Here is a 14,519-nt window from a genome sequence, read left to right on the forward strand (position 1 = left end):
TGTTGTGGAGTGAAAAGGATGTTGATCTCCAAATGGGCTGCAGAGTATTGAAGGTGTGTCGGGCTTTGTTTATTCGGCACTTGATGTCCTCATCTGTCCCCCCATTTTTGCTGACGACGTTTCCTAGGTAGACAAACTTGTCGACTTCCTTGATGCCTTCTTGGTGTAGTCGCACTGGATCTTGCTGGCTGTTGTTTACCCTCATGACCTCCGTCTTCCCGATGTTAATTTGGAGGCCAGTCTTCTCCGCTTCTTCTGCAACCCGGCTCAGTTTCTCCTGTGCATCTTGTTGTTTGTGGGAGAGAAGACTGATGTCATCTGCGAAGTCCAGATCTTCCAGCTGCTTCGTGAAGGTCCACTGTAAACCAGTTCTCCTGCCTGCCGTGGCCTGCCGCATTATCCAGTCAACCACCAGCAGGAAGATCGTCGGCGAAAGTAGACATCCTTGACGAATGCCAGTTTGCACGGAGAAGGGTTCCGTCAGCTTCCCGTCATGGATGACTTGGCAGGTGGCGTCTTCATACAGTTGTTAGATGATGGTGATGAACTTTGGTGGAAAGCTATAGTGCTGCATCAATCTCCAGATGATGTTTCTTTCGACACTATCAAAACCTTCTGAAAGTCGACGAAGACTAAGTACAGAGGGCTCTGCCATTCCAGGGACTGTTCGATGATGATACGCAATGTGGTGATGTGGTCTGTGCATGATCTATCTTGCCGGAAGCCTGCCTGTTCCTCTCGAAGTGTCTTGTCCAGTGCCATCTTTAGTCTCTCTAGGATGATTCTTGCCAGTACTTTATCTGGTACGGACAGCAGCATGATACCTCTCCAGTTGTTGCAGGATGACAGGTCCCTTTTCTTTGGCAGCTTCACAAGGTGGCCTTTCTTCCAGTCTTCTGCCACTCTTTCTTGCTCCCAGATCTTGTGTAGGAGTGGGTGCAGCATGTCAATTGAGATCTGGATATCTGCCTTCAGCGCTTCAGGTGGTATACCATCGGGGCCCGCTGCTTTGCCTGACTTGAGAGACTTGATGGCCTTGGTGATCTCATTCTTAGTAGGGGGGCCGGTGTTGATATCGAGGAGTTCAGTAGGTGGTGGATATCCGGTGGGACAGATGGTGCTGGTCTGTTGAGTGTTTCCTTAAAGTGTTCCGCCCATCTTGCTCTCTCATCCTCTTCCCCTGTGATGGTACAGCCATTCTGGTCTTTAATGGCGCAGCTGGGTTTGCTGTTTCTCCCAAAGAGGGTCCTTGAAATCTCATACAATCTCTTCATGTTTCTTTGGCCCGCTGCAGTCTCTGCTTCTTGGGTCAGATTCTCAATAAAGTTTCTCTTGTCTTTTCTCGCACTTTTCTTCACTTCCCGGTTCTTTTTCCCAGTAGCGTGTTTGCAATTCCTGCTTCTCTTCTTGGTCTTGAGTCTGGTTGATCTGGTCTTTAACAAATATGATCACATATTTAACAACTTGCGTGTAAATGTATACATATATATATCACGGCCGCAGGGTAGATTTCAGAACTGGGGAGTCAATACCCAGACTAAAAAAAAGTAGCATAATGTCTTTGTTAGTAAGATTCAAAAAATATAAATATACATCTTTAGTACACTGATTGCTCCGAAAATGTTACAACATATATTTGCTTTTAAGAATCAAAAACTGTAAACATAATTTTTACATTGCAGGTAGTGTTTTTACTTTTCTGATGCATATGACATAAGACCAAATAAAATTCAAATAAGCAATAAGTTTTCACGATTCTTCTGATGAGCAAAAGCACTGATCATCTCTTTCATTTTGTTCTCCATCACAAAATTTATTTCCCGTTCAATATTCAAAATGGCGACATGAGACAGTCTTTCTTGTCCAGTGGTAGAACGTAACTAAGCTTTGATTCAACGTAAAGCAGAGAATGATCTTTCAGCTGGAACAGTACTGAATATTTACACCAACTGAGAATGAGTTGAGAGATGCCATTCTTATAAACCCATTTTGATAAATTATATCCTGAAAACAAATTGGGATTTTGTTTTTCTTGATTGAGAAGACCAACCAAAGTTATGAGACATCACCTGTAGTGTCTTCTTTTTGTGATCTCATTATAACAGAAGGTTTGGTTTGTTTTGAATTTCATGCAAAGCTACACAAGGGCTATCTGCGCTAGTCGTTCCTAATTTAGCAGTATAAGACTAGAAGGAAGGCAGCTAGTCATAACCACTCACCGCCAACTCTTGGGGTACTCTTTTACCAACAAATAGTGGGATTGATCGAAACATTATAACCCCCCAAAGCTGAAAAGAGCAAGTATGTTTGGTATGACAGGGAATCGAACCCGCGACCCTCGATTTACGAGTCGAGCGCCTTAACCACCTGGCCATGCTGGACTCGACAAAAGTGAAACCACAAAAAATATTTTTCTGTCTCTCTATTCGAACTATATTTCTCTCCTTTTTTCTTTTCCTTTTTTTTTTAATCTTCCTCCAAGAGCGTATAGTTTCTCCCGAAATGAGGGGTCAAATTACCCCCGACCCCTAATGTCCTGTGAGTATGATATATATGCCAGTTATTGAGGTGTATGTGCAATTTCCTTAGAATAATTGACCCATAAATCATTAAATTACTTTCGTTCTTGCTACCTACCGTTCTGTATACCTCCTATGATATATTATTTGGTCTTTCCGTGCGAGAGAAAGCTGTAAAGATATACCTTGGATATGAAAGTAGTAAGCAGATTCCTCCAATAGGCTCGGCATGGCCAAGCGTGTTAAGGCGTGCGACTCGTAATCTGAGGGTCGCGGGTTCGCATCCCCGTCGCGCCAAACATGCTCGCCCTTTAAGCCGTGGGGGCGTTATAATGTTACGGTCAATCACACTATTCGTTGGTAAAAGAGTAGCCCAAGAGTTGGTGGTGAGCGGTGATGACCAGCTGCCTTCCCTCTACTCTTACACCGCTAGCACAGATAGCCCTCGAGTAGCTTTGTGCGAAATTCAAAACAAACAATTTCTCCAATATTAAGTCAGACTATAAACTCTCTTATTTTATTAGAAATGAGAAGTCATATGGGTAACCCTTATTCTTATGCCAACAGTTCTACTAATTATCGTATGGTGTGTGTGTGTTAATTTAAAACAAACTTGAGTTTTTGACCTAATTTTCCAGTAAAGGAAAACTGTAAATATGCTTGTTGTGTTTGTGATCTAAATAAATAATATTTATTTTATAATTGTTTACAACCTTTTCAATGATTTTTCATGAGCTCATATTTACTTTCCAATAAATATATTGGTCGAATTTCTTGTCTGTTGTTTGTGTTTGTTTGTTTTTGAATTTCGCACAAAGCTACTCGAGGGCTATCTGTGCTAGCCGTCCCTAAGTTAGCAGTGTGAGAGAAAGCAGCTTGTCATCACCACCCACCGCCAACTCTTGGGCTATGATTTTACCAACGAATAGTGGGATTGACCGTCACATTATAATGCCCCCACGGCTGAAAGTGCGAGCATGTTTGACGCGATAGGGATGCGAACCCGCGACCCTCAGATTACGAGTCGCGCGCCTTAACATGCCGGGCCAAATTTCTTGTCATTTTGCGAAATGATAATGTTAAAATTGGGTTTCGATACCCACGATGGGCAAAATACAGATCGCTCATAGTGTAGCGTTGCGCTTTATATCAAACATACAAATAAAGATTATACGAATCTGTTTTGTAGTGCTAAGAGCAATGAGTTGACTCTAAACTTCCACATTTGTTTGTTTGTTTGTTTGTTTGTTTTGGAATTTCGCACAAAGCTACTCGAGGGCTATCTGTGCTAGCCGTCCCTAATTTAGCAGTGTAAGACTAGAGGGAAGGCAGCTAGTCATCACCACCCACCGCCAACTCTTGGGCTACTCTTTTACCAACGAATAGTGGGATTGAACGTAACATTATACGCCCCCAATGCTGGGAGTGCGAGCATGTTTAGCGCGACGCGGGCGCAAACCCGCGACCCTCGGATTACGAGTCGCACGCCTTACGCGCTTGGCCATGCCAGGCCCAACTTCCACATACGGTATAAGCTTTCATCCATCGTTTCGTCATTATAATTTATCAATTTTATTTATAATTGACTTTGTTAAATTGTGAAAGTAGTTATACTTATTATTTAATTGCTGTTTATTTTATTTCTGTCCGCTCACCCAGCTTATTTACCAAAGTATTTCGTATTAGGCATAATTTGTGAAGCATTTAACATTTTAAAAAAGAACCATATATACATAAATACATTTTGTGATTGAATAGTGTTCTATGATTTAGATGCAAAAGTATTGGCTACCTGTAATAGAATCAACAAAGATACTTTTATAATCATGCTTTATAAGTAATACACTACTAGCGTATGAACTTTATTATTAAATATGCATTGTATTGTGAGTTATGTTCGATATCAGGCATATGCCAAATTAATATTCAACCGCTTTGTTTATAATAGAAATTTAGTTCATTTTGAGATTAAGAATATCCATAGGCTTAAAAAAAAAAGTCGCAACTTCGTCAACAGATATTTTTTGCCACGAGTAAGGCGATTTTATTATGGCTGAATGAGGTTCTGACGTGAAAACGTTTAGTTGGTTTTTCAATGGCGTCTGTCGAAGCTCAGATAAGAAAATGTAGGAAAAAAATACGACAAATAGAACATTTAGAATCTCTTAAACGACCATTAACCACTGAAGAAAAACTGAAAGTAAGATGCACATTAATACAGTGTAAATTCTCAGTTATTGCAACTTACAGGTATAGTACTACACTCTGTAGCTTAGCCTATAATACTTCTGTCAAGTTCTGAGACATGGATGCAAGTAGTACGTTGTAATACTAAATTACTGTGATTTTACTTTACATTTAGAATTAAAAAAAAAAAAAAAAGCTAACTGAGATATTAAGTTCATCACCTAACTACGGGTCAAATTGACCAATACAAAATAGGATGCAATACCAACAATTGACATGGTACTTCCTATTATAGTTTTACTTTAGTCACATGGTAATTTGTAAATTATGTAGGTCAGTTCTCGTTACTAATAAAATGAGTGTGTATAATAACATTAACAGTATAAACCGTATATTTTAGGAAACCAATGTTACAAAATTCAATCTAAAGATTAAACTTTTAAAAATCTGTGTAGTAGAATAACCATGAGTATACTGAGAATATTTGAGATAAATTCTCCACAAACAACCATGAATCAAAACTTATTAAAGTAGCTCTTTACATTCATTTAGCCTGATTTAGGTATATATAAAGCTTAAAAATAAAATATGTGGAGTGCAAAGTTCAGAAATATTATGTTCAAGAAGGCATTAAGGAAAATGTGAGATTCCCTTATAGTCTGATGCATCTTTTTGAAGCTGACGTCTATTATGTAGATAAATGTTAGGTGCTAAAGAGCTTTGATACCTGTGGTGGGCACAGCACAGATAGCCCACTATGTAGCTTTATACTTAACAACAAACAAACAGGTACTGAGAAGTGAGGAGGCTTTGGAAAAGTTATTGGTTGTTAATCATTTAACTAAGCGTGTACTGTCTGTGGTCTAAGAGTACAACAGAAATATTGAATTTGTAACTATCAAACAAATAATTTTTTCTAAAAACAATGCTGTATGCAAGCTTCCAAAATGGAAAATATTGTTCCTAATATTGGAGATACATTTTTGAATTTTCATTTTGTCACTTAAACAGTTTACCCATAGATTGTCTAAACCCCTTATAAACATCAATTTCTAGTCACAGTTAAGTCTTCTGGATACAAAAGTGGGGGTAGAGTTCAGAACTTTAGAACTATTAGCTTTCTATTGATACAGTTCTTGTTTTATGAGAAGGCCAGTTTAAAAACTAATTACATAGCTCATTCTGATTTGAAGCTGTTATTATATACTAAAATAGCATTCTGTTTATGTTGTGGTTCATGACCTATTTCACAATCAAGATTATTTGCCATTGATGTAGCTTTTCTGTTTCATGGGTAACCCACTACAGAATGTTAAGTACATAAACTATTATGATTGGAAGTTATTATGTACTTATAAGTCTAATACCTTAAGCCAGATATCATTTTATTGGTTTTTATTTTGACTTTATTTTTCAAAGTGTAATTTTTTAAATATTTTAGGAAAGTGAAGTATCTATCTTGAATTAAAAGCATTTTATGTATTAAAAGAAGTTCCAAGATCTGCCTTGCATATCATTTTAACTTGTATATCCCAGTTCCCTAACGATAAATCTTGTCTCTTGACCTCAAAATTGGTTTCCTAAAATTAGGCACTAAAACGTGGTCAACACGTAGCAAAACATCAAACCTGATTATGCACTGACCATTCTTTTGCAAGTGTTTCAGAGTTTCAACTCTTATAACTGTTTCTTCATAATTGGTTAACAGTAAAAGGATAATGGCATTGCCTCTGATTGTTTCTTTGTTATAGAAAACCATCCTAAACCAAACTTGATTAGTTAAAAATTGATGGATTTATTTTTTACACATTCCATTCATCACATCTGTAGTTTTTGTTTAAGAACTAGGTTTTATTGCAAAACTTAGATCATCAACTGCTTTCACTTTTACAATTTCACATAAGAAGCAAAATTACATTTTGTTTAAATGAGCCATATTTGAATAAAACAGTCTAATAAATAACAAAGATATAGAACCTTTCTAGTTTTCTTGTATTTTGAATTAACTTTGACATTTGGTCCAGTTGGACTTCTTTGGACTTTTGTTAAATCATAAAGCTTATTTGTCTGAATTTAATTCATCAAAAATAATTTTTATTAGAGTTCATTTGGGTTCATGCACAGAAGATTTACCAGGGAGTAGTAAATAACCACCCTAATGTTTAAAGGTGTAAGAGATCAACTCTCGTGGGATCTTTTTAATGGACACTTGATTTGATTTTGGCTCTTTTAAATTTTATGTTGCTTTACAAGGTTCATTTAGGCATAGGTAAATCATCTAAATTCTTTTTGTATACAAAAAGGTCCAAATTCCTGTTAATAGACCTACATACACATTGTAGTGCTGGCTGTGATCCTGATATATTTTGACTGGATATATATAACTGTTTGTTAACCACTTAATGTTTCTAAATTTTACTAACAGTTTTAAGCATCTAATTTAATACTTAAACATTTTTGAAATATTTGAATCACCTCATCAAAGTGTTTTTTGTAAAGTTAAGATTAACAGTTTTAACTGAAATGTCATCCTTCCAAATGTTTATCAGAACTTCTCGGATACTTTGAAAAAAATTATTCTGTCTAAAGTCAGGATTGTTTATGCACAAAGTTTTCATTTATTAGCTTGAAAGTTTTCACACTGTGTAACATTAAATAAATTACTAACAGTATACCTTTGAAAGGAATATTTTGTTCATATTAATTCATTTACTTGTGTGTGTAATAAATAAATGAATTTTTGAAACAAAATGTTTGTCTTATACACAGATCACTAAAAAAGAAAGTTCCAGATTAGAACTGAAAGACTTGCTTACAAAAATCTTAGATGAGACTGGTGGGAGTTCTTGCAAGTTGACATCAAACATAACTAACTCAGTTTCAAGGAGTAGTCCAGAAAGTATTCCTGCTTTATCTCAACCTTCAGCCACTGATCCTGCAGATCTAGAACAGCTTGAGACAGCTAGTTCTTCAAGTAATATAATAAAGTGTGAAAGGTACTGATTCCTCTAAGTAGAACATAAATACTTTTAGTATTGTGTATGATTTGAATCATTTGTTTTCTGTTGTATTCTCTGTACCATACAATAAAGTAATTTCTTTAAAAATATAGTTATATTGAAGAAGAAAACAAGCAGAAAAAGTTATGTATTTCATAAATTTATTAACTGACTTAAAGCTGCCATTGTAACCTTTCTTTCAAATGAGAACAAAAAATATAAGATTTATATAATGCCAGAGAAAAGAAATTGGTACAAAAAAATTCTTGTTACTAACTTAGCATTTATTGTGGCTTTAGGTTATTTTAGTTTTTGATAACAAAATAGCATAATTATGTTTATTTGATTAGGTGCTATTTAGTGAATACTTGAATATGAGAGCTGAATTACACATACCATTTTTTTAAATGTGGTGAACTTTTGCAAAAATTCTCATGTTACATTGCATTCAGAAAGGATACATAATCATGATAATGTATTGCTGACATAACTGTGTGATTAACATTTTGAGGTTCACAAAATTCAGAACATTTCTTCCTAGTCAAATGCATCTATTTTAAAAGTTATAAATTAATACACACATGTATAACCAGTTTTACGGTATTATTACAAAACATTTAATTATAATATTAATGCTGCAGTCAGTTTACAAATGAATGTTATGTGCACATATATTTTATATTAACACTTCATACACAACTGATTTATTTCAAATGTGTAACATTGCAGTGGATTTCATACATTTTATCATAACTTTATTTAATGTATAATGTAATAGTTATTGATATTATGTTTCTTAAATATAAAAACAGGTTTATAATATATTTAGCTTTGGTGTAATATTTAATAAAAAATGTATTTTTTTGTTTAACTGTACAGGTTAGAAGAAAATCAGAATAGAGATGATGAAGATAAGAGATCCAGGATTTCGACAGAAGTTCTTCCAGAAGACAGTGAACAGTCAACAGTTTCATCACAGGTCACATTAACCAATGGTAAGAACTTGTTTGATCTTTTAAGAGTATCATATTAAGGTTTTATCAGAACAGAAATCTGATAAACTATTACGACTTCTATTACGAGGATATCTCAGCATATCATTTGCCCAGAATCTTCCTTTCGACACTGAAAGCTGAATGTGTAGAAATTCCTGAGGCATCCACAGGTGTGAAGAATAATAATCATTTGTTTATCTTTTTTTATGATCCTATGCTGCAACTCAAAACATTTGAGTTTTTTTAAATAAGATTTTGACATGGCCTTAATAATTTTAATTGACTTTTGAACTATTATAGCTCATGTGCAATGATTGTAAATGTTAATTGCAGCTTTTGTTAATCATTCTCTGTCATCAATGTAACAACATGTTATCTTTGTTTGTTCAGCCATTGTGGTAGTTCCTGTGAGTATTTGGAATACATCAGTGCTGTTCATAATGTTTCTTAGACACATCCCAAATAACATTATAAACAGATGGATAAACAAGACAAACAGAAAGTAGATGTCTAATCATAATCTTCTGGTTAGGAACATTCAGTGTGTTGCAGTGTGATAAATTTTCATGTTTACAACGATATTTAGCATCTATTATAATGTTCTGAGCTTTCTCGAGTTTTTAATGGAATTTCTAAAATTAATGGTTTGAAAATCCTTGACTTCTTGTTTATCCAGATTAGTGATATAGGTATTGCTCAATATGTAAGTAAAACATTTTTGTTCAAGCTGTAAGAACACAGTTTTAAACTCCAATAAATCACATGACTAACCTGCACGATTTTTACAATACACACAATGAACTGAGAAGAAACGTTTTCTGAAAATCCAGAGTTGTGTCTGCTGTTTAGGTAAATTTCGTTAAGAAATATAGTATTGTGTTGAAGCTCTAAAGAGGCCCAAAAAAATAAGTGAAGTGCTTTAGAAGAATTTAGAGTTTGCTTTAGAGAGAGTTGCATTTGTTGAGAATTTGATGTGAGGGTGATTAAAAATTAAGTAAGGAAATATAGAATTTTAAATGGAAAGTTTGGGGTTTTTAGATTGGAGTTGGTGTATCTGAGAAATTGTGAGTTGTGGATTCCTATAAATATTTGTAATACTTTATTAATAAAATAGTGCTTATAGTGATTGTACATAATGTACATTTTGTATTTACAGAATTCTTAAATTTATCTCTGTTCTGATTTTGTAGAACTCTAGATGTGGTAGAGGTCATAAAAAAAATTTAAACCAAGTTGTTGTGGTTTGTAGCTTGACTGGTGAAAAACTTGTGTACAGTTTCATGGGATAGTTATGTCCAACTTTGTGTTTGGAGTATACTGTTTGACTGTCATGTGAAGCACATATATTTTCACATTGTGGTGCCATTTTGTGGTTGATTAGCTGCAAGGAGAAGGTGCATTTTGGATGTAGTTTTGATATTAGACTTGGCTCTAACCATAAAAGAGTGAAGATGTGTTGTGAAAGTTATGTGATTGTGCATAACACATTTTAAACTTCTGATCATGTGTACTTTGTGTTCTTCAATTTGGTTTGTGATTTACTTTTAATTTTTTACTCATATTTCAGCAAATAAGTTTTCATTTTACTTTTATTTCAACTTCAACACCATGTTTTGTCTCTTACATCACCTGTCACAGATTACTACACATTACTTTCTGAATATTAAATCCCAGATCTCTTATTTGTGCAGAGATTAGGTAAGTGTATGCAGATGTAACATTGAATTACCACACAACTTGGTGCTTATGATCATGGATTTACCATAGTTATAGGAGATTCAAGAAGATACAAGCAGCAGAATGGGAAAATATTTTTGAGCAGATAGTTTGATATTCTTGATCAGTATGTTTGGGGTACTGAGGAAGTGAGTGAGGCCTGGAGGAATATGTATTGCACAATTTAAAGGATATGAGGAAGGGAAAAGTTAATTAAATTTAAAAATTCACAATAGAGTAAAAAGGAATATCAAGTTCTTAGAATGGCAACAAGTATAGTTAGAGAAGCTAAAAAGAAAGTAACCAAAATGACTCAGGATAAAGTGAGAGTCACTTCACAGAATGTTTGATTTTGATAGTTGGATATTCTTTTGCTAAGAATGGGGATAAAGTCTTTTGTAGGATTGGTATATTATCGTAGAGCAACACAGGTGAACAAGGTTAAACATAAGACCACATGTAAGGTAGAGAAAATATGTCAGGTTGACATATTTTGTCCTAGAAAAGGAGTACTTATGAGAATTGCATGTGAAGTGGATGGAAAATGACATGCATAATGAAGGTTTTAATATGTGTAATAGCAATTGCAGAACACACAATAGGTCAGAAAATATTTTTGATGGAGATTGGCCAAAAGGGAGTGCATTTGAAAGTTGTACCATTGCTATTTTGGTGGGAGATAATAGTTTAGAATTTGAAAATGATGTGAGCTTAAGAATAATAAAAAACTGAAGAAAGGGTTAATGTTTTTAAGAAGGGGTTTAAGGAGGACGGGAATAGATATTACTTTATTGTTGAGAGCATTAGGAGTAAAATAAATGAACTTGGGGCTCTGGTTTTAAGGAATTATTTTGATATAATGTCAATAATTAAAATGCAGATTTAGACATCAGTGATGACAAACTTTTTACACAGTTCAGGATGTATGTTTTTAATAGTGATAGGTTATTTAACTTGAAGAGGTCATGGAATAGCTTTTTATATAAAATAATGAGTTGCACCTTATTGAAATGGAGGATGTGAAGCTGGAGATTAGGGAAATTCAATATTGGATAGGAGGTTAATAATTATTATTACTGTAGAGCATTACACCAGATAAAAGAGGTTAATGAAACATTTTTGCATTAGATTTGGACTGACTCTTGGAAGCAATGTTGTGATGGAGAAGTATTGAGTTGTAGGTGTTTCGCTGCTTGTTGACATTGGAGATAATACAGCTTTAGTTCCTGAAACTTGGAAAGCCAATTTTGAGGCTACGGTGCAACAGTTGGTTTCTTTAAACATTTATCATATCATTGCATGTATTTGCCAAATGTGAAGAAAAGAAATTCAGTAGTAAATTTACTATACTCACTAACCTAGTGATGAACACCTGGGGTCAAACAACCCTCAAGATTTAATTACAAAATATTTTACAAATTTGTTTAGCTTTTCTCTTGCATAAACAATGCAAATGGCTACCAAGTTGTAGTAAAAACCATCATTGTTAGTGGAAATGTGTCTTCAAAACAACTAACTGAGAGTAAAAAACTGAAGATTTTAGAAGAAGTAAGTGTGCCTGACCGATGGAGGTCAGTCTTCTCTCTCAGAAACAGTCAAAGTTGATGAGGAAGTTATGGATAAAGATTTAGTCAACAATAGTGACACACTGTGCCACTGAAAGTTTCATATCTTAAAAGAGTGAAGCTAGTGCACTTACTGGAAAAGGAACAGACTGATTTTTGAAGAAGAGGGAAAGGGAAGACCACTAAAAAGAGGAAGAACATATTCCCTGTAAGGACAAGTTGGTGTCTACTGCTGATTTTAAGAGGCCACAAATCATTGTGTTACAACAAAACAATAGATGTGCAAGCCAATGTGATAAACTTTTTTGCACTTACTTTACCAAAAAGGTGACCGAGCATAAGCCTTTGAGTGTAATATGTTTCATCATATGGTTACCTATCGATCCAAATTAGGGTGAGAAAAAAACAAAACAAACGCAATTGAAGTATAGTTCTTATTGAGTTGTGACTGGAACTTGTGAAGAAGTTATAAAAGCCAGAATATCAAAATATATCCATCATTCATCAAATCCATTCTGTTTGAAAATGGAGGCACAGAAATTGATTGTGCGTGTAAAGGTTCTGCTAAATCTGCCCCACCTTCCAAGAAACATGGTGTAAACTTTGTTTCAGATCCAGATACAGTAAAAGCAAACATTTTTGTTCTTCTGCAAGAAAACAGTTTGGAACAATCATATTCTTGTCTCAGGGAATTAATTAAAATTATGGTTGAATTATAATACCTGATTTCAAGGTGAGTCTTACTGGGCCCCAAGTGTGCATCAGTATGGATAAGTATGGACCTCAGAGGGTGTGCGTGACAGTTAAGAAACATATTTTCTAATTTTATGGTCATCTATTTACTACCCTTTAGTCTTTTAATTACAGCAAAATATATCTGAATATACTTAGATTTCAAAAATTAAATGACAGTAATGGAGTAAAAAAGTACAGTAATGATCATAAAAGACAGTTATATTGTTTTTATAATATCTGGTTTTATCATTATATGTGATATAGATTATTCATTGACTCTCCAGTCAACGGTACTACCAGGACCATCTGCATCTGAACAGGAAGAAGGGTATAGAAAACTAGTCAATTCGAAGTTTCTTGTGACCTCTTTAGAGGGACACAGTGACATCATATGGTCAGTTGCTGTTGATAATAACTTCATACTTTCAGCAAGGTATGCTTGTAAACTTTTTATATTCCATCCATGTGTTTTGTTTTTAACTGTGAGTGCAGAACAATTAAATAAAATGTGAAACGAACTCCTTCAGTGAAAGTGAAAACTGTTGCTTTATTTAAGATTTTTATATTTAGTTATAGCTCATGATTTTGACAGGTCAGTTTTAACTCTAGAATATAAATTATTTTTGGCTTTGTGAATTTTTTTTATATTAAAGTATAAATAATTTACCACATTTGGAACATGTGAACAAAATAAAAGAAATGCTGTGATTCTGTTTTAATTACAAACATTTTTAGCCTAAGAAATGATATGATGAGTGTAGAAAAGGAATTTATGACAAACAGTGACTTGTATGTTTGTGTTACTAAATATAAGGTTAACCTAGTGTATATGTATTTGAAGTAATACTATACTTGTATCGTCATAATGATTGCTCATGTTTTCTACAGTGCTGTATGAGTTAATTACTACATAAGGGTTTAACAGGTTGAACTCTTTTTTTCTTTTTTAATATTTACTAATATTAGTTACAAGATGCACTATGTTTTGTAGTTATTCTATTAATTAGGTGTAAAAAAATATAATGTATTCATAAATTTAATCATATGCCTTACTCTAGTTTTTAAATGTTGGCTGGAGTTCATTTGTTTTATGATTATTCACTTTATCATGAACAAATGCTATAGATGTCAGCAAAAGTTGTAACATATACTAGCTTCTTAAAGGTAATCTCCTGCTCTTAAAAAATGGAACTTGTCTAAGCTACTCTTCTGCAACTTTTGACACAAGGTGAAAGCAAGTTTGTAGTCTTTGTGTTCTATTATAAAGGAGAGAACCCTTCGTTGATACCAACTTAATAGAAAAATAACTGTGTGTACCCATGAAATGGTTCGTCAAGGGAGTAGACTCAGATACTGGCTGTCAAGCTGGTAAACATTTTGTGGGACATTTTTTGTAACAAACATTCCCTGTATAAGAGGATTCTGTATTTTTACAACCTTGTTAGATCTGCAAACCTCACATGTATATATATTCTGCATTTTCAAGCAGATTGTTTGCTCAAAATGCAGATGTTGCTACTTGCAGATATAGAAATACAGAAAAACATCTTGTAAAGCTTCTCCAATACTTCAAAAACTATGATGACCTCACGGCAGTAATTGTGTTTTGTAAATTCAGGTGCATCATTGCCATGCACAAAATTCATGCAAGCAATAACCCACAATGATCACAAAAAAATAAGCTCACCAACTACTTTTGTGTAGCTCAATTTGATTGACTTATATTACATGGTTTACACAGAACCTATATATGGTGCATGTGGTATGTGCAATAATAGTGCACCTGTGCTATGTTCTGTATTA

The 14,519-nt window shown here is 34.2% G+C and overlaps 1 protein-coding gene across 1 annotated transcript in view; it reads left to right on the forward strand.

Annotated features, from left to right (window-relative positions):
- Positions 1–4,490: 4,490 nt before the first annotated feature.
- LOC143231020 (uncharacterized) overlaps positions 4,491–14,519 on the forward strand; it is a 28,207-nt gene continuing 18,178 nt past the window's right edge. Inside the window, exons 1-4 of the mRNA XM_076465489.1 lie at positions 4,491–4,719; positions 7,476–7,702; positions 8,585–8,700; positions 12,981–13,149. Of these exons, the coding sequence (XP_076321604.1) occupies positions 4,615–4,719; positions 7,476–7,702; positions 8,585–8,700; positions 12,981–13,149 (617 nt within the window). The 5' untranslated portion in view covers positions 4,491–4,614. The remainder of the gene's footprint in view (positions 4,720–7,475; positions 7,703–8,584; positions 8,701–12,980; positions 13,150–14,519) is intronic.

This window comes from Tachypleus tridentatus, chromosome 10 (assembly GCF_004210375.1).
Source record: "Tachypleus tridentatus isolate NWPU-2018 chromosome 10, ASM421037v1, whole genome shotgun sequence".
NCBI classification, from domain to species: domain Eukaryota; kingdom Metazoa; phylum Arthropoda; class Merostomata; order Xiphosura; family Limulidae; genus Tachypleus; species Tachypleus tridentatus.